At 43.5% G+C, this 20,275-nt stretch overlaps 1 protein-coding gene across 1 annotated transcript in view; it reads left to right on the top strand.

The window, feature by feature from the left end:
• The window catches only part of lrguk (leucine-rich repeats and guanylate kinase domain containing), a 122,802-nt gene that overhangs the window by 57,644 nt on the left and 44,883 nt on the right, over window positions 1-20,275 (top strand). The window contains exon 3 of the mRNA XM_041203136.1: window positions 1,842-1,955. Within this exon, the coding sequence (XP_041059070.1) occupies window positions 1,842-1,955 (114 nt within the window). The remainder of the gene's footprint in view (window positions 1-1,841; window positions 1,956-20,275) is intronic.

Below are 20,275 nucleotides of genomic sequence, written 5' to 3'. Positions count from 1 at the left end.
CTCATTTACCTTTTTTTTTGTTTTCGGACAGCAGCAGTTTATGATTCTGCCATTCACACTTCTTTTAGATATATTGTTGTTTCTTTACTTGTCGCGTTAACACTCCCTTTGGGCTTGCACCATGAGCCGTTTTGTCATTTAATCTCTCCGGTCTCCCATCCTATTACAGATATTCCCTTTTCTTTTTCTCCACCCTCCCTGCCTTTTTACCCTTCTTAAGACCTATATTACATTTCTAACTTTTCCCAGTTCTGATGAATGGTTATCAACCTGAAATGTTAACTCTGTTTCTCTCTCCACAGATGCTGCTAGACCTATTGAGTATTTCTGGCATTTTCTGCTTTTATTCCCTAGAGTTGAGTTAGGTTCAATTTCTGCTTATTTTAAATTGTAGTTTTACTAAAAGTACTCTGAACACCAAACAGCTACAAAGAATAGAAAGAGAGATTTGCCTATATACAGTGCCTTTTATGATTTCAGGATGTCTGAAAGTGCTTTTTAGCCAATGAGACACTTTTGAAATATTGTTATAATGTAGGAAACATGACAGCCAATTTGCACACGGCGAGCGATTAATTTGAATGTTGTTATGTTTTTCTCATCTATTTTGATTTGATGAATCTTTTTGTTAAATAGTGAGTGCTGTTGGCACCATTCAATGAAAATTATTTTCCATAAGTTATTGCAGGCATCATGCAAAGGACTTCCATTAACACACTTTTTCAGACTGATAGAATTGTAGATGCACCTTTTGTTATTGGATTGCAGCCTGAAAATAATTTCTCTGTGCAAGTATTAGTGTAAAAACACTTTTGTATGCAATCCTTTGGTCCACTATTTTAACATCTGTATAAATAGCAGATACAAGCAGTCCAAACATTTTAAGTTTTGGCATGCTAATATCAATATCATAATTTCAAGGCCTGAATCTCTAAAGATGTTTATTTGATTTCCTACAAGGTGAGATTCACTATTTCTAACAGCCAAATTATATGTTTAGAACCATATTAGCTTGCAGCACAGAAGGACAACACTTCATCCATTTGTGCCAACTGAATCATTTTAAAAATAACCTGACTGCTTGGCTCTTCCCTCATAGTCTTTCATCTGCTCCACTCCACTACCCCTTAAAAGACACAGTGACCTCAACCTTGACTTCTATCCATGGCAAAGCATGCCATGCTGCAACAGCATAGAAACAGGCCAGGTAACCATCCTCTTGAACCTGTTTTGCCATTCAACAAGAGCATGGCTGATCCTGATGAATCTACGTAGCACACGCTCTTATGACTTTTCTACAATGGGGCAGCTTAAAACTGTTCTTCAGTATTAAAGATTTTCCCCAGAAATGGATGTGAAACAAGCTAAAAAATATTAGATGGAGAGACATGCTGTTTAATGTTGACTGATGCATCAGTTTTCTAATGTTAAATTATTGAAGGAGACCTTTATTGGTACAGGACCCAATTTATCCTCATTTAGTTGGTCACGCCAGGGATACCCATCAGCTTGTTTCTGGTTTGAAGCATAAAAATACATCAAAAGTCTTAACTGGTAATATCTATGGTGTGAGCATGCCAGTGTTCCAAATGTGTTCCAAACTCCAAAATAGTGTGAGCCAGCAGAAAGAAGAGATGGAATTAGTAAAACATTTTCAATGTGATCTTTTAAGATAAAAAGCAAATATTGTATAAGGCAGGTTAAGAAATATATTGCTCTAAAATTCCCAAAATTATTTTTGCATCAAAGTGGGAAAATCTCATTGCCATTTCATATACTTATGTAATACATTGAGCTATTGGTTGCCATCTTCATTTGAACCATTTTGTCCTTTTGTGCAGGGGAAATTTATTGAGACGATTAAGTACAGTGGATATTATTTTGGACTCAGCAGGGATGCATTAGAAGCTGTCGCCAGAGAGGGCCTAGCTTGCTGTGTTCATATGGAACTAGAGGTAGGTGTAGAGGTCATATTTCAATGGATTTGTGGGCTGCTTTGTGAATGATGGACATGCCTTTAATAGTGATGGATACTAAATCCCATCAGAGGGAAGCATAAGCATTCTGCATGGTGGTGGAGGCCTTGTGGCACAGGGGTTAGCGTCCCTGCTTCAGGGACAGAGGCTCCGAGTTCAAGTCCCACATCAGGACTTGATGGCCACGTAAGGTGCATTCATAATCTGGCCAAACAGCTTGCTCATCAGCCTGTAAATCCTTCCAATAGCCCCAATGGCAGGCAGTAAAAGCAGGAGAGTTTCCTGGTCAGCCATACTGCAGAAGGCAATGGCAAACCAGTGCAGTACTTTGCCAAGCATAACCAAGGCCCAATCCAATGGAAGTCCATGGTTGCCAACACCCTCTTAGGCATGGTACCTGAAGGAGGAGGATTCTGCATGTAAACAGTGTTTTATCATTAGGAATATTTCACACTGTGATAAAACAGGAAAAAAAATGAGACCAAAACATGTTAAAGTTATGCAAATTTAACTTGTGTGATACTAATGCATCACTTCAAATTGCTGTCACCACCATACACTGTCAGTGACGGACTTGCAACAGCTCAAAATGCTCCTTTTGCAAATCACTTAAGCCTAGAGGGAATAACCCTTTTATTGCACTGCTGGGTGTTTTCCCACATCAGAATTTTGTAGTATAAAAATGTCGCTACCCTACCATTATGTTCCAGTGAAATCCTCATGGTGACAGCAGTAAGCGCCTACATTTGAGTTGTCCCAAAATTTTAACTATCCACATTTACAGCACTTCCCCAAACCAGGTGCAGAAGCATTGGGGGAGGGAAGGCACTTCTCAGGGCACCCACTTCCTCACATCAATCTGGAGATGTAAGTCTGCTTTCAGAAAATCTTGGTTATCCTTTCATCTTTTATAGAGTTTTGCTGTATTGCAAGGTGATCTCTGACATCAAGCTCCCAAAGGGTTGACAGAAATTGAAGTTTAGTTTAATAAGTGAAGATAGATTAAGCAGCCACCTGCTTTTCATGAGATGGATTAACAATATAAAGACTAAAGCTTGTGTTTTATTTTAAACGACCACACTTAATTGGAGTCAGGTTACTGGTTTGAGATTGCCCTTTAAAGTTAGCAGCATGATTTTGTGAGATGCAGGTTCCTGTGATTTCCTACATCTCAGCTTGGCTATTAGTGAGGATTCAAAAGGGAAACCTGAGGAGAATATGACTGAGAGCCAACCTAGTCTATTTTCACACACCATCACTTGTTAAGCTAAAGCTCAATCTCTGTCAGCTCCTAGGCAGAGCTTTACTTGGGGCAGCATTTTCCCCCCATTGGGGGGTTTGTGCAGGAGCGGGTGCGAGCAGGTGGGTTCCCGATGGGGGCACGCCACCATTTTACATGTGTGGGCCAATTAAGACCTGCCCAGCGTGACATCCACCCGGAAGCACTGTGCGCTCCCTGTGCAGGCAGGGGAGTTTCCTTGAGCAGGTCTGTGCGCTCTTTCATGCATGCATGCGGAAGAGCGCACAGATCTCCCTGAGGCAAAGTGCTGCCTCAGGGAGATCGGTTGAACTTGTAAAATTTTACTAAAAGTAAGAAAAAATTTCCCTGACATGTCCCCTCATACGACACTATCACGTGAGCTAGGACATGTCCGTGACTTTTATTTAAAAATTTTCTGAACATTTTAAATCCCTCATGAAACCTCATCCCGCCCATGGATGAGGCTTCATGTGTTTTCAGAAGGCCGCCTGGGCTCTTCGCCTGCCTACCAACCTTAAGGTTGGACATTAAGATTAATCATTTTAATTACTTTTTTAATGGCCTTAATAGGCTGTTGACAGGCCAGCGCACAAGCAACTGACTCGGCTGCACACCCACCAAACTGAAAATCTAAATGACGCGGAATGACATCGGGACACATGCCCAAAGTCACCCCGTGTCATTTTATGAGTCGGCAAGCGGGTCCCACCCCCGCCCCCACATGCCATCCTGGAAATGCTGTCCTTGATGTCAGAGGTCAGCTTGCAATACAGGAAACTCTATAGAAGCTGAAAGGATAATAAAGATTTTATGAAAACAGATCTACATCTCCACATTAATGTGAGGGAGTGGGTACCATTCCTTTGAATTTATTCTAAACTCTGTGACCAATTCTTAGCTTACACTGTATCCCATTTACCCATTGGCCTAGTTCTCACTGTCATCAACTTCTGGTCTGGCTTTACCTCTGTTTTAAAATTCACATTATTTTTTTCAAATTCCCTCCATGATCTCACCCCTCCCTATCTCTGTAATCTCCTTCAACCCTGCACCCCTTCAAAATCTTTGCGCTCCTCCAGTTCTAGGCTCTTGCACCATTTCAATTTTAATTGCTCCACCATTGGTGGCTACACCCTCAGCCGCCTGGACCAAGGCTCTTGAATTCCCTTTCTGAGCCTCTGGCCTTTTGATCTCTCTCTCTCTTCTTTTAAGACACACCTTTATTCCAATCTCTTTGACCATGCATTTGGTCACTTGTACCAAGATCTCCTTACGTCGCTCTGTGTGAAAATTTGTTTGATATTGCTCCTGTGAAGCTAGATTCAATAATCAAATGAGTCAAGTTCACTCTTCGTAGAAGGCACTTAATGCAATTACTAAACATTAGTGCACAATTTCACTATGATATTGATTTTTATCACATGCTGATATGGGCAATTTTTACTTCTTCGTCACTAGGTGGAAGGTGAGCTAAGATAAAGCATCTAAGTAAATTAGAAACAAGGCTCATGGTGTAGAATAACAAGTAAAAATGGTGCATTGAAACAGGAAAAAAACTGATTAGGTGTTACCATTCTTAGGTTTAAAAGCCTGACGTTGTACAGGGAAGGACAGGTAAGGAGTTCCATTTCGTTGAAATTCTGCTTGGGAAAAAAGAAAACTTGCTTTTATGAAACACAGTGTCCCATCCTCAGAACATTTCAATGCACTTAATGACCTATGAATTATATTTGACCTATGAGTTATATTTGAAGTGCAGTTACTGTTGTTATAGCAAATGCAGCAGCCATTATGGGATGGTAAGGTCCTACATGTGGTGAATGAGTAATTCATCTGTTTTTGGATGTGTTGTGAGTGTGAATTTCAGAGTCGTACAATGTTCGAACGGGAAAATATAAAGCAGCTCCTTTCATTGATTTTTTTACAATTCATTTTACGGGATGTGGGCTTTGCTGGCTAGGCCAGCATTTATTGCCCGTCCCTAATTGCCCTTGAGAAGATGGTGGTGAGCTGCCTTCTTGAATTGCTGCAGACCATGTAGTATGGGTACACCCGCAGTGCTGTTAGAGACAGAGTTCCAGGATTTTGACCCTGGGGTCTCCTGTCAAGAAAATATAATAATTCTCATAATGTTATTGTGTGTGTGTGCGTAAGCTTAGAAACATAGGTGTCAAGGGAACATTTGCATTTTGAAATAAACCGACTAGATTGTTTTCAAAGGAGGGGTGAAATATGTCAGCTAACCAGGTGAAGTTTAGAAACGGTGTGTTTATTTTTCCCAAAGATTACTGGTAAAACTTAGTGCAATGAGAGAGCTTCATTATCAGGGATACAAAGTCCAAAGACATAGTGAAACAATGGATATTTGCAATCAAAGAGAAAGATATGTATAAAAGGAGAAAGGGCTGTGTGTAAGGGAAGGCATTTTTAAGATTTTACAAGTGTGTGAAAAAGCCTTCAGCATTTATGCCTCAGGCTGTTGTCTTCAAAGGATTGAAGTTAAGAAAACTCACTTGGAAGTTGACTTGTTCAGGGTATCATGTTTCTTTGCCTGGGTCTTTTAAAATCTATGTGTCCTACTGTTGCCTTAACGAAAGTGTAACTGGGAGTTAGATTGATTAGGGAAGTTAGAAATTATCATAGTAGTAATTTGTATATCTTTGTATGTATTTAAAGTCATTTCTTCTATTAATAAATGTTTAATCTAGTTTTGTAAAAACCTATAAGACTTGGTGCTCTTAATACTACTGAATTCAGGGCATGCATCTCAAAATTTATAAAAATTCCAAAACAAGTGGTGGCAATTGTTTCAAGTTTCCCTTTGGGATTTCAAGCAACTCAGCATTTACCATCGGCTGTGCCATAACACTCCTCAGACAAGGGTGTAATCTTCCGCTCCAGCCAGCAGTGGGAATCGTGGTGGGTCGGGGCACTTAATTTGGCATGAGTCCCCACCAGCAAGTAATTAGAATGTTCTATTTTATGATTGTATATAAGTAGCGCACACCTGCTACGTGTCACTTCATCCACGAATTTGAGGTCAGTAGGTGCTGCTTTTATCTTCCTATAAAACCTTAACTGCTCCATATCGGGTGCCTATAGCACAAGCTGTGCCAAGGCTGGGCACAGGAGGCACAAACAGCAAGGAGGGGAAAGATAGAGGCGGGACTAGGGGGCAGAAGGGCTGGAGGGCAAAGGTGAGACAGAGACAGGACCTGGGGATGGTGGGGGGTGGGGAAAGGACCAGAGGGCAAGGATGAGATGGAGGCAGGACTTGGGGGAGGGAAAGGAACAGAGGGCAAGGGTGAAAGACTGTCTGGGGGCATGTTGAAGAGATTGTCTAGGGAAGGGTTAAAGACTGTCTGGTGTAGGGGAGCATGTTGAAGAGACTGTCCAGGGAAGGGAGACTGTACAGGGAATGAGGCCAGACTGTTGGGAGCATACTGAAGCGACTGTCTGGGGAATGAGGCCAGACTGTCAGAGGCATGTTAGAGGGCTCAGCATGGTACACCTGTCTCAATCCCGGTGTTGGGTGGGGGAAGGCCTCTCTGGGCAATGACGATGTTACATTGAATTGTGTGAAGGGTGTGGTCTGTCGTCTACTGCATTTTGTCCTGGGGGTTTGATGCCTGGTACTTGGACGCAGAGGGCTTGGTCACATGCAAGGGAGGCATTTGGATCCGGTATGTTGGTAGTTCCAATGTCATGGGGGGGTAGTGGATGGTCTCATGGGGTGGGGGGGAGTGGTGTTGGTCTCTAAAAGTAAGGGTGCAGATGACCTTGAGAATGAGAGGGGTCAAATTAATGAGGGGCATGGGGACTTCAACATTGTAGGGAATGGGGGAGAGAACAGGAATGTCAACATAAATAATAGTGGAGTGAAGAGTAATGGGGGGAGGCTGAATGGTCTCAGGAGGGAGTGGAATGAGGAGGCAGTGACTGTGGAGAAAGATGGAAGGAACTTGGTGGGTGAATGGGAGGTTGGAATATGCTGGAAGCACTTATAAATCTAAGAGAAACTATCACCCCCTTTGCCCAGTTATGACGCAGTTCTAAAAGCAATCAGGAAAAAAATGATATGAGAGGGATCTCGAAGCAGTTGGGAGGTGTTTATGACTCCTCTTTTGAGCTGACTGACGGGCCACCCTATTATTTGCTCAAACCATGGAGAACCAGGCTCAGCTGAGTACTGTTCTCGAGGTTAAAATGCCCATTGATGGACCATTGCTCCATGACTAATGGGGTGCACTTCTGCAAGAAGCCTTAAGGTCTGAAGTTGAATAGGTGTGATTGGCCATCAGTTTTAGACAAAGGCATGAAGAAGGGGATGGAGGTGAATTCATTCAAGAGGTACGACTGCTGGGCAGCAGCTAGATGCACGCTCCAAGCCTCATTAATCCCAGAAAAATGCTACTGGCTGTCAAGACATTATGCTTAAACCCTTCCCCTTATGCCAAGGATATGTTCTCTCTGTAGAGAGTCTAGGCTCATGGAGGCAAGCTGGCAATTGACGGAGAGTTCTCGCACATATCTGTAATCACCCTCATCAAGGTCTGCATGCCCAGTTATTTAGGAAGGGGAAGAGCAGCCACCTGTGGTCCTCCAGGATGTCCCCTCACCTGGAAGGGGTGGACTGGGAATGCCATGTCTAGATGGAGGCCAAACAAAGGGCTTAGCAGTGGCCTTCTGGCTTGGAGATGGAGGGAAACCAGTTAAGGGAAAGCTTAATTAAGTTGTCAAATCTATTCGGTGACAGATACAAAGAGGCGTGGAGAATGCTGGCTGCAAGCAATCTTGCCTTGGTTCTTGTTCTAATACGAATGAGGAGAAGAAGGGCCCATGTTGATTGGCACAGGCCCAGGAGGAGCAGTGGCCTGAGCAGCAAGAGTAAGCGGGACCCCAAGAAGTCCAAAATGCTTCCAAAGAGGGACAAGTGCACTGAAGACCAATGACCCAATCACGGGTATATCGAAGGTGCTGCTCGTATATGGAAATGAGCGAAAGATAATGCCGCAGGTGCCTTTGCTTGTCCAGGGTTGTGGTAGCTCACACTTGCCACCTTCTCCATGAAGAACTGATGCTGTAAGGACTTGCAGGGCATGCCATGCTGGTGGCATCAAAGATAACTGCCGCACTGAACTTTTTTGCCAGTGGGTCCTTCCAGGGCTCCAATGAGAATCTTTGCAGCATCTCCCAATCGGCAACACGATAGGTGACAGATGCCTTGTTCGCTAGAGCTCACCAGCATGTCCAGTTCCACATGGATATTGAAAGTCAGGCTGCCAGAGTGTGGGATTTGCAGCAATATCTGGTTTCCCCAAGTGCAGAACACCATTGACTGCACACATGTGACCTTGGGAGCTCCCTGGCAGCAGCCTGAGCATCAATCGAAAAGGATTTCACAATCTGAACGTCTAGCTAATTTGTGATCACAGAAGGCAAATCCTGCACATTTGTACTAGGTACACAGGGAAGTCTCACAACTCTTACATCCTGATCCACTCGCAGGTGCCACAGGCCTTTGAGAGACCTAGGCACTTACAGGGCTTGCTCTTCAGGGACAACGTATACCTCTAGAAGACATGGCTGACGACACCTGTTTGCCATCCATATAGTGCTGCTAAGAGAGATACAATGCTGCAGATGCCTCCATCAGGTCATTGATAGAGCAGACGATAGGCCTGCTGAAGATGCGTTTCTGGTGCTTGGACCACTCAGGCGGGACGCTCCAATACTCGCCACAGAGAGTGTCATGGATCATCATTGCTGCGCCCTGCACAACCTAGCACTGCAAAGGGGAGATGTTTTCCCTGAGGGAGACATGGAGGGGCGAGAAGTCTCCTGCGATGAAGAGGACATTGAAGGGAGTGGACCTGACAAGGGCCAGAATGTCGATGAGCCACTTGAAGAGGCCATAGCACGGGTACGACATGGCAGACTTGCCTGTGACAATCTGATAGCTACAAGATTCTAGCAGGAATAATGTGCCTACACATTCTCACATTTGTTTGTTTTTCTGTCCTTTGCTGGTTGGAAGGCTCCAGCACCTTTTCCGTCAGAGAGAATTTCTCGCGAAAGTTCCTTGCTTTCTTAGAGATTAAGGAAGTATCAGTAGTCACTGTCTGCCCTGATGTTGGGTTTGTCCTTTGAATGTGCTAAACCACAGTTAAACGGGTAGCCCTGGCGATACATGGCTGCTGTAGAATCTTAACTGCACTCCTTCTCCCATGGCCTAGGCAACTTCACATTTTTTTAAATTCTTTTTGTGGGATGTGGATGTGGCTAGGACAGCATTTATATTGCCCTTGAGAAGATGGGGGTGAGCCACATTCTTGAACCGCTGCAATCTATGTGGTGTAGATAGACCCAGAGTGCTCTGAGGGAGGGAGTTCCAGGATTTTGACCCAGCAACAGTAAAGGAATGGTGGTATAGTTCCAAGTCAGGATAGTGTGTGGCTTGGAGGGGAATTTGCAGGTGGTGGTATCCCCATGCACCTATTGCCCTTGTCCATCTAGGTGGTAGAGGTCACGGGTTTGGAAGATGCTGTCAAAGGAACCTTGGTGAGTTGCTGCAGTGCATCTTGTATGTACTGCTGCCACTGTGTCGGTGGTGGAGGGAGTGAATGTTTATTGTGGTGGATGGGGTGTCAATCAAGCGAGCTACTTTGTCCTAGATGGTTTTGAGCCCCTTGTGTGTTGTTGGAGCTACATTCATCCGGACAAGTGGAAAGTATTCCATCACACTCCTGACTTGTGCCTTGTAGAAGGTGGACAGACTTTGGGGAATCAGGAGGTGAGTTAATCTCCACAGAAGGTGAGTTAATTCCCAGCCCTTGACCTACCCTTGTAGCCACAGCATTTATATGGCTGGTCCAATTCAGTTTCTGGCCATTTGGCAACCCCAGGATTCAGCGATGGTAACCCATTAAAGGTCAAGGGAGATGGTTGGATTCTCTTTTGTTGGAGATGGTCACTGCCTGACACTTGTGTGGCATGAATATTACTTGCCACTTATCAGCCCAAGTCTTAATGTTGCCCAGGTCTTGCTGCATAGGACACAGACTGCTTCAGTATCTGCAGAGTTGTGAATGGTGCTGAATATTGTGCAATCATCTGCAAACATCCCCACTTCTGACCTTATGATGGAAGCAAGGTCATTGATGAAACAGCTGAATGTGGTTGGGCCTAGGACACTATCATGAGGAACTCCTCCATTGATGTCCCGGGACAGAGTTGATTGACCTCAACAACCAGAACCATCTCCCTTTGGGCTAGGTGTGACTCCAAAGAGTTTTCTCCTGATTCCGATTGAGTTCAGTTTTACTAGGGCTCCTTGATGCCACACTCAGTCAAATGCTGCCTTGTCAAAGGCAGTCACTCTGACCTCACATCACATGGAATAGTACTTTCACCCTTCCCCCACCAAGTCAGTGTGTATGGCAGCTTATAAGTCGCTGAAACTCAAATTTAGCCAAGGATGTACTCCTGTCACCCTGAGACCTCCTCACTAAGGCATACAGACCAGACATATCACTCTTTCAGGCTTAACCAAATGGATGGCTCAATAGGGAGTAGCAGCATGAGAGCACCATATGTCTCCTCAACAGCGTTCCTCAATGCAGATTGATGAGACTTCATCTTGCTAATGTCCCCCAATTGCCAGTTGCACATCATAAAACCAGAAGCCTTGAAATATTGATCATGGAGTTAGCTTTCGAGGTTTCTTTGCAGTGTCCTCACTGAGAATGCCTCGCCAGGACTATGGTTTGCTGAGGTGCAACCATTCGGGACCCTGCAATTGTCAAAACTTTAAAAGTGTCTGTCCTAGATGGCCTTTGCATTAGGGCGAGACCTTGAAAACTCATTTTGGACACACGAGCCAAGGTGGCATTGTTTCCTGCATGGACCCTGCAGAGGCCTACATAGTTGGCTATGCATCACATTGAGAGCATCACAGTCCTCGAGATGGTCCAGCACACCCAAGGCCATTCCTGCCTTTGTCCTAAGTTGTTGAAAGCCCTGATGCAATGATTTCCTAATCGTGTTGAATGCTATCCCTTTATCCAAGGACTACTGACACCCTTGCTAGGGAGGCATGAGCTCAGGAAACTGCTTCAGCATAATGAACACACACTTCCTAAATCATATACTCTAACCCCTCTTGCAGTCAGGGCTAAGATGCCCGTTGTATCCTTACTTGTCCAGTGCAGCGTCATATTCACTGAAAATGACAATTCATCAAGGAAGGATATTCAGCATTGAACATGCCCACTACATCTTCCTCCAGACAGTTATGGTAGCCTATGGGTTTTGATTGTTGTGATTACAGCAAAATGAAACTTGGGACAGATGGATCCGATTTAAGTCACCATGACTATTAATGCCATCCACAAACAAATGACATCGGTGCAACAGCAACAGTAAATGCAATAACCTCGATGAGCACTTCTCCCAAGGGCAAAGCATGGCTATCAGCGATTATTGGCTGCCAGGAATATTGGTCAGGCAGCACAGTGACAAATGATGGCCATTGCCTGATGTTGCACATGTGTGATTATAGACTATTGATTCTGGTGACAATGTTGGAGAACTGAAGCAATTAAGTTCCTGATGGGATTCAATTGGGGGCAAACATTCTGGAGCCTTAACTGACTGTGAAACTTTGAAGAAATTAATAGAAAAATGAAATCCAAGAGACTTGGAAGTGGACAAATTCAACATATATTTACAATTGTGATGGCTACACACAATGAGTGTACACACGTGCCACCTCTGGGCATTCAATACCTTTTAATTTTTCTAACTCTCCCGATACATCTAGATGCAGTCCCGATATCCACAGCTGAAGTGGAGGTAGCCCGCTAAATGCAATGCTCTGCTGACTGAGATGACTTTGGCGGACATCCTTTAGTGGCCCAAGGCCTTGAGGGCTCTGGCCTGCTAAGGGCCTCCTGCTCAGGTGCAGGTGCATCCTCCTCGGCCTGAGCTGCTGGAGTTGATGGGAACAGTTGATGGCAGAGAGGAGGTGGAGTGGCAGGGCACCTTTGGAGTGTCCTGGGTCGATGCTCCCAGGGTGCCTAGCTGGCGCACCTCCTTTGTGTGGGGATCTGATGGCGCTTCCCTGATTTCATGAGGAGAAGGGGCACCTGGTGGAAGGTCAAGGTGCCCCGTCCCTTCTCACCTAGCCGCTGCTGAAACACATCCATGGCTAGAACAATGGAGTGCAGGTCTGAGTGCACATCCGGCAGAAACTGCTGGATCTGGGTCTCCAAGGCGGCTGCCATCTGTCCAGTGGAGACATCCATGCACTCACTGGAGCCATGACAGCAGATAGAATGTGGACTGACTCCTCCAGCTACTTGTCCAATCTGCGGATGGCTTCCACCGGCGGTGGACCATTGTCTAATGTGCTCACCAGAGCTGACACACATTCAGTGCTAATGCCCCATCTGCTGGTCATGTATAACATCCCTGTGCATATTAACCCTTAGATTGCCTGATGCCCTTGGAAAAGTTTGAGTTTGCAGTGAGTAGACAGTGCATTTACCCTGGCAGAGCGCAACCGATCATTCATTCTTTTCCTGCAAACCTTTATTGGGTCCCACGGGTGCTAACCACCTTGGCAACCTCCTCCCAGGCCGTTGTTGTCAGCTGTAAGGACTTCCTGCTCCCATTCTTTGGAAACAGCACCTCCCGTCTTTCCTGGACGAACAGGAAGAGAGTCTCCAAAGGAGGTGGTGTTGAACCGTGGGGCTGAAGGTTGATTTCTTCTCTTTGACATGTTGAGATCTGGAGCTCCTGGCCTACAGTGAGCGAATGGCCGTCCAGGTGCCCTTTAAATATGGCAGCAGGATCTTTGACCCCATGAGGTAATGGTTGGGCAGGTGACTTCCTGCCCGCCCCGCCACAAGATTCCCCGAGCTCCTCGCAGATGCAGAATTAATGAATTGAACAGTGGAAGATTTCCCATGTTCATCTGTCCTGCCGCCCAGCGGGAATTGATCCAACTTCCTCGCCCACTGCCAGACTTGCAACCTTCCATTCTGGAGTCTGCCTCAATGTCTTTTGGCTGGTACCAATTCGTCAACCTATCAGACATCAAGTTTTTCCTGTTGCAGCTTTCAACCACTCTCTTGTAACTAAATGCTTCAACAAACAAATGTGGCAACTAACAAAATTGACTAGCATTCTCGTGCTATTTACTTAGATGTTCTAGTTTTTATAGCAAAGGGCAAAAGATCAAAATCCAAAGTGCTAAGATTCTGGGATGAAGGCTGGAGTTCTTTTTATTCATTCAAGGGATGTGGGTTTTGCTGGCTAGGCCATCATTTATTGCCCATCCCTAACTGCCCTTGAGAAGGTGGTGAACCACTGCAGTCTACATGGTGTATGTATAGTATATTAACAAAGGGTAAAGGTTGATGGATGTTTTTATGAATAGAAATGGTTTCCAGTGGTGTTCCACAGGGCTCAGTGTTGGGTCCCTTGCTGTTTGTTGTATATATTAATGATTTGGACTTAAATGTGGGTAGCATGATTGGGAAATTTGCAGACACAAAAATTGGCTGTGTAGTTGATAGTGAAAAGAATAGCTGTTGTCTCCAGAATGATATCAATGGTCTGGTTGAGTGGGCAGAAAAGCGGCAGATGGAATTCAATCCAGAGAAGTATGAGGTAATGCATTTGGGAAGGGCAAATACAGTTAGGGGATATACAATAAATGGGAGGATACTGGGAGGGGTAGAGGAAGTGAGAGACCTTGGTGTCCACTGGTCCCTGAAGATGGCAGGACAGGTTGATAAGGTGGTTAATAAAGCATGTGGAATACTATGGACGAGGTATGGAATACAAAAGCAGGGATGTAATGATGGAACTGTATAAAACGCTGATTGGGCCATAGATGGAATTTTGTGTACAGTTCTGGACGCCACATTACAGGAAGGATGTAATTGCGCTGGAGAGAATACAGAGTAGATTTATGAGAATGTTGCCAGGGCTAAAAATTGTAGCTATGAGGAAAGATTGGATAGGTTGGGGTTGTTTTCCTTAGAACAGAGGATGCTGAGGGGTGACATGATTGCGGTGTACAAGTTATGAGGGGCCTAGATAGAGTACACAGGGATGCTCTGTTTCCCCTAGCGGAGAGGTCAATTACCAGGGAGCACAGATTTAAGATGATTGGTACAAGGATTAGAGGGGACATGAGGAAAAACTTCCTCATCCAGAGGTTGGTGGGTGCTTGGAATTCACTGCCTGGTTTGGTGGTGAAGGCAGAAACCCTCAACTCATTTAAAAGGCACCTGGATCTGCACCTGAAGTGCTGTAACCTGCAAGGCTACAGACTGGATAATGGAGGGTCGGATTAGAATGGGCAGCTAGTTTTTTATTTTTATCTTTTTGGCTGGCGCAGATATGATGGGTTGATGGCCTTTTTCTGTGCCGAAACTTTTCTATGGCTCCATGGTTCTATTAGCTACCTGCTACTGTTGTGAAATCTACACCTTGTTGTGCCAGAAGGAATTATTAATTTGATCTGTTTTATTATGACCAGTTTGTCAGGAGCATTTCTAACATCGGAAAATCAATTCTAAAATAAAAACGCGCCCCAATGACTAGAGTACTTGTTCAGTGTGTGACTGATCCATATGGACCAGGAAGATCCTAGGGTCTGCACTGAATTAAGTGATCCTTTTATTTTTCTTTCTTAAGCAATTCTACTATGGCCAATACTGCTGTGAAAGTTTTTTTGTTATTTCTTCTTCTGCTGCTGCTGCTGCTTGTAGCTACTCCTGCCAGGAGATCTGCTGTCATGGTATGTCACACTTGTCTATCTTGCACCATCCTCACACATTCGCTGTAGCTCATCTACAACCACTCTGTGACATCCTTCATCCAACTACGTGCAGGCCGACCCCTTTTTCTACTGCCCTCCGCTTTGCTCTAAAAGAGATCTCTGTAGCTTTTCAGCTCTGGTCAAATGGCCAAAAGACTGACATTATCTTTTCTGGATGTCACTTTTTAGAGTTATTTTTGGTTTTGCTATTTCAAGTACCTATTCATTTGTCTTACTGTCTCTAAATGGAATCTTTAGCATATGCCTTAGAATTCACATTTCATAGGCTTCTATTTTCTTCCACAGGTCTTTACTTAACTGTGCAGCTTTCTGAGGAATACAGGAAGTAGATAGAATGTAGCATCATATGAGATTTTTCCTTGTTACAAGCTTGAGATTTCTTGTAGTTAGTACATCTTCCATCTTCACAAAATTACTTCTGGCCATCTCTATCTTTCTTCTAACTTCTGCAACACATCTGCCATCTTCTGTTACCATTGTCCTAAATATACAAACTTATCTACCTGTTTCAGTTTGACACCATCGATTTCAATCTTCACTCTAGTTTCTTCTTGCTCTAAAAGAAATCTCTGTAGCTTTTCAGCTCTGGTTAAATGGCCAAAAGACTGACATTTTCTTTTCAGGATGTCACTTTTTAGAGCTCATTTTGCTCTTGCTATTTCAAGTACCTTTTCATTTGCCTTACTGTCTCTAAGTGGACAGCAGCACAGTGGTAGAGTTGATCTCAGTATCCCTGCATTGTGATAGAAATCGACTTGCGTTCCGCTTCTGATTGTTATCCCAGGACCCATGCTGGAGAGTGTTCATTGACTCAGGAAAAGACATTCAGCTGGCTTGATTGTGATTTTCCCACCATTGTATAAATTGGTGACCCTCACTATAATGCCTCATATCTGAATGACACTTGGAGAAAGTACCAGAAAGCTGTCTGCCAGGAAGAAGTCAAAGCTTTTAGGAGGGGAAAGGGATAGAAGAGCAAATAATAACAAAATTAGCAGAGAAAATCAGTTAAATGAAAATTTTCATCTGATAAATGAATCCTGTCTCATGTCAAGCCTCAAATCCCTTTCCCTTCCTTTTATTTTACTTTCTTTAGCAATTCTATGATAGCCAATACTGCTGTGAAAGTTTTTCTGTTATTCCTTCTGCTGCTGCTACTTGTAGCTACTCCTGCCAGGAGATCTGCTGTCATGGTATGTCACACTTGTCTGTATTGTACCATCCTCACACATCCTCTGTAACTCATCTACAACCACTCTGTGACATCCTTCATCCAACTACGTCTAGGCCGACCCCTCTTTCTACTGCCCTTCACTTTGCTCTAAAAGAGATCTCTGTAGCTTTTCAGCTCTGGTCAAATGGCCAAAAGACTGACATTATCTTTTCTGGATGTCACTTTTTAGAGTTATTTTTGGTCTTGCTATTTCAAGTACCTCTTCATTTGTCTTACTGTCTCTAAATAGAATCTTTAGCATATGCCTTAGCATTCACATTTCATAGGCTTCTATTTTCTTCCACAGGTCTTTACTTAACTGTCCAGCTTTCTAAGGAATACAGGAAGTAGATAGAATGTAGCATCATATGAGATTTTTCCTTGTTACAAGCTTGAGATTTCTTGTTGTTAGTACATCCTCCATCTTCACAAAATTACTTCTGGCTATCTCTATTTTCTTCTAACTTCTGCAACACATCTGCCACCTTCTGTTATCATTGTCCTAAATATACAAACTTATCTACCTGTTTCAGTTTGACACCATCCGTTTCAATCTTCACTCTAGTTTCTTCTAACGAATTCCTTCTAACTACTCTTGTTTTTAGCTTTTTGGCATTCATACTCAATCTATGTTCTAAACGTCTAGATTTTACTAGATCTACGATATTTTGTCAGGCCTCTTCTGATTCTGCAAGTAGCTCTATGTCCTCAGCATACCCACAAGTTTGTTCGTTTATTTGTTCAGGGGATGTGGGCGTCACTGGCTAGGCCAGCATTTATTGGCCATCCCTAATTGCCCTTGATCAGAGGGTATTTAAGAGTCAACCACATTGCTGTGGGCCTGAAGTCACATGTAGGCCAAACCAGGTAAGATGGCAAATTTCCTTCCTTAAAGGACATTAGTGAACTAGATGGGTTTTTACAACAATTGGCAATGGTTTTGTGGTGGTCATCAGACTTGTAATTCCAGATTTTTATTGAATTCAAATTTCACCATCTGCTGTGGTGGGATTTGAACCCAGGTCCCCAGAGTATCATCCTAGGTCTCTGGGATACTAGTTCAGTGCCTAGTGTTCTTGTCTTCAATGTTTATCCCGGAAGCACATCTAATTCTCTAAATATTTGTTCTGTGTACAGATTGAAGTTTTGGCGACAGTACATGGCCTTGTAGCACTCTTCTCTTCATTTGAAACATACTAGATTGTCCCTCTTCTAGTCTGATGCTTGCTATTTAGTCTCAGCATTGATTCTGGATAAACCTCATATCTTTTCTATCAATTTCACATTTCAACAACACATCCATTAACTTTTGGCAATAGATATGGTCAAGCACATTTTCATAATTTATGAAACATATGTAACTTTTCTTGTTTGCTTCTAGATATTCATCAAAGATTGTTTTTAGGTTAAGTATTCCCTCTTGTTTCTACTCGAAGTCTAAATCCAGACTGTGTATTACCAATTTCTACTTCAAATGTGTTTTCCTTCTAAAAAATTTATTTCTTCTAAATAAGTATTTCTTCTAAGCTCCAAAATGCGGCACCCACATTCAACCCAACTTGGCTCAGAGGTTAGTAGTACCCTGATCTTTCAATCTGAATCGTATGAATTGAAATCCTCACTAAGAGGCTGAGTATATAATTTAGACTAACACTTTAATGCAGGACTGATGGTGGACAGGAATGTGGGAGGTGCCATCTTTTGGGTGAGATGTTCAACCAAACCTGTTCAGGTGGGTGTGAAAGATCCCACAACATTATTTGAAAAGGAACAAGCAGTTCTCCTCATGCCCTGGCCAGCATTCTTCCCTTATCAAACAGACCAAAAACAGATGAATTGGTCACTCAATGCATGTGGGACCCTACTGTGCACAAAATGGCTGCTGTTTGCCAACATAACAACAGTAACTGCACTTCAGAAGTAATAGGTTGTACAGCGCATTGGATTGTACTGAAGATGTGATAGGATGCCATATAAATGCAAGCTATTTTTTTTTTTCTCAACCAAAATCTCAACAATATGATACTCCTTTCATTTCCTTCCCCCTACAGTCAACAGGATTTTAGGAACATAGGAACATGGCCCATCGAGCCTGCTGCACCATTCAATAAGATCATGGTTGATCTGGTTGTGGTCTCAGCTCCACTTTCCTGTCTGCACCCCCCCCCCCCCCCCCCCCCCCCCCACCAAACCCCCCCACCCCACCCCCATAACCCTTGACTCTCTTGCTTAACAAAAATTTGTCTAACTCTGCCATAAATAAATTCAAAATCCCAGCCTCCACTACTCTCTGGAGAAAAGAACTCCACACACCAACGTCCCTTTGGGAGGAAAACCTTCTCCTCATCTCTGTCTTAAAAAGGACACCTCTTATTTTTAAACAATGTCCCCTAGTTTTAGTCTCCCCCACAAGAGGAAACATCCTCCAGGTATCCACCCTGTCAAGTGCCCTCAGGATCTTTTATGTTTCAATAAGGTCACCTCTCATTCTTCAAAACTCCAATGGGTATAGGCCCTAAACTGTTCAAACTTTCTTCATAAGACAACCCCTTCATCCCAGGAATGAATCTGGTAAACCTTCTCTGAACTGCTCCTATAGCAATTATATCTTTTTTTAAAATGAAGAGATCAAAACTGCACACAGTACTCCAGATATGGTCTCACTAAGGCCCTGCACAGCTGTAGTAAAACTTCCCTACTTTTATATTCCATTCCTCTGGCCATAAATACCAACATTACATTTGCCTTCCTAATCACTTGCGGTACCCGCATACTTACTTTGTGATTTATGCACCAGGACACCCCGATCCCTCTGAGTTCTGCAATCTTTCTCCATTTAAATAGTATATTGCTTTTCTATTCTTATTGCCACCAAAGTGAACATGTTCACATTATACTCCATCTGCCAAATTTTTGCCCACTCACTTAACCTGTCTATATCCTTTTGCAGACTCTGTACCTCCCCTTGACAACTTATTTTCCTACCTATCTGGGTGCCGTCGGCAAATTTGGCTACCATACATTCGTTCTCTTCATCCAAGTCATTGATCTAGATTGTAAATGGTTGAGGACCCAGCACTGATCCCTGTGGCACTCCACTAGTTGTAGCTTGCTAATTAAAAAGAGCCATTTATCCCTACTCTCTGCTTTCTGTTAGCCAACCAATCCTTTATCCATGCTAATATGTTACCCCCTACACCATGTGCTCTTATCTTGTGTAGTAACCTTCGATATAGTACCTCATCAAATGCCTTTTGGATGTCCAAGTACACCACATCCAATGATTCCACTTTATCCACCTTAAATGTTCCTTCTTCAAAAAGCTCTAACAGATTAGTTAAACATGATTTCCCTTTCACAAAGCCATGTTGGCTCTGCCTGATCAAATCGTGATTATCTAAGTATCCTGCGATAACCTCCTTAATTATACCTCCTTAAATCCAAGATTGGTAGCATCTAATCAGTATTTCCTCTTCCATCACATCTCTCTACTTGCTGTTGCACACCATGAGCCTTGGCTGTTCACTATACATAGCTGTCTAAATTTAACTCATCTTCCACTTTTTAAAAAAAATAACTCTTTCCACAAGAGAACACAAGAATTAGGAGCAGAAGTAGAGCATTTGGTCTCTTGAACTTGCTCTGCCATTCGATAAGATCATGGCTGATTTGATTATGGCCACAACTTGGCTTTCCTGTCTGTACCGCTATAACCCTTGACTCCCTTATTGATCAAAAATCTAACTCAGCTTTAAATATATTCAATGACCCAGCCTCTACTGCTCTCTGGGAAGAAAATTCCACATATTAACGATCCTCCGAGAGAAAAAAAATTCTCCTCGCTTCACTCTTAAATGAGAGACCCCTCATTTTTGAACTGTGTCCCCTAGTTCTAAACTCCCCACAAGGGGAAGCCTCCTCTCAGCAACCACCCTGTCAAATCCTCTCAGAATCCCATATGTTTCAATAAG

This window comes from Carcharodon carcharias, chromosome 13, assembly GCF_017639515.1.
Source record: "Carcharodon carcharias isolate sCarCar2 chromosome 13, sCarCar2.pri, whole genome shotgun sequence".
Classification (NCBI taxonomy): domain Eukaryota; kingdom Metazoa; phylum Chordata; class Chondrichthyes; order Lamniformes; family Lamnidae; genus Carcharodon; species Carcharodon carcharias.
This window is presented reverse-complemented; position numbering and strand designations above follow the sequence as displayed.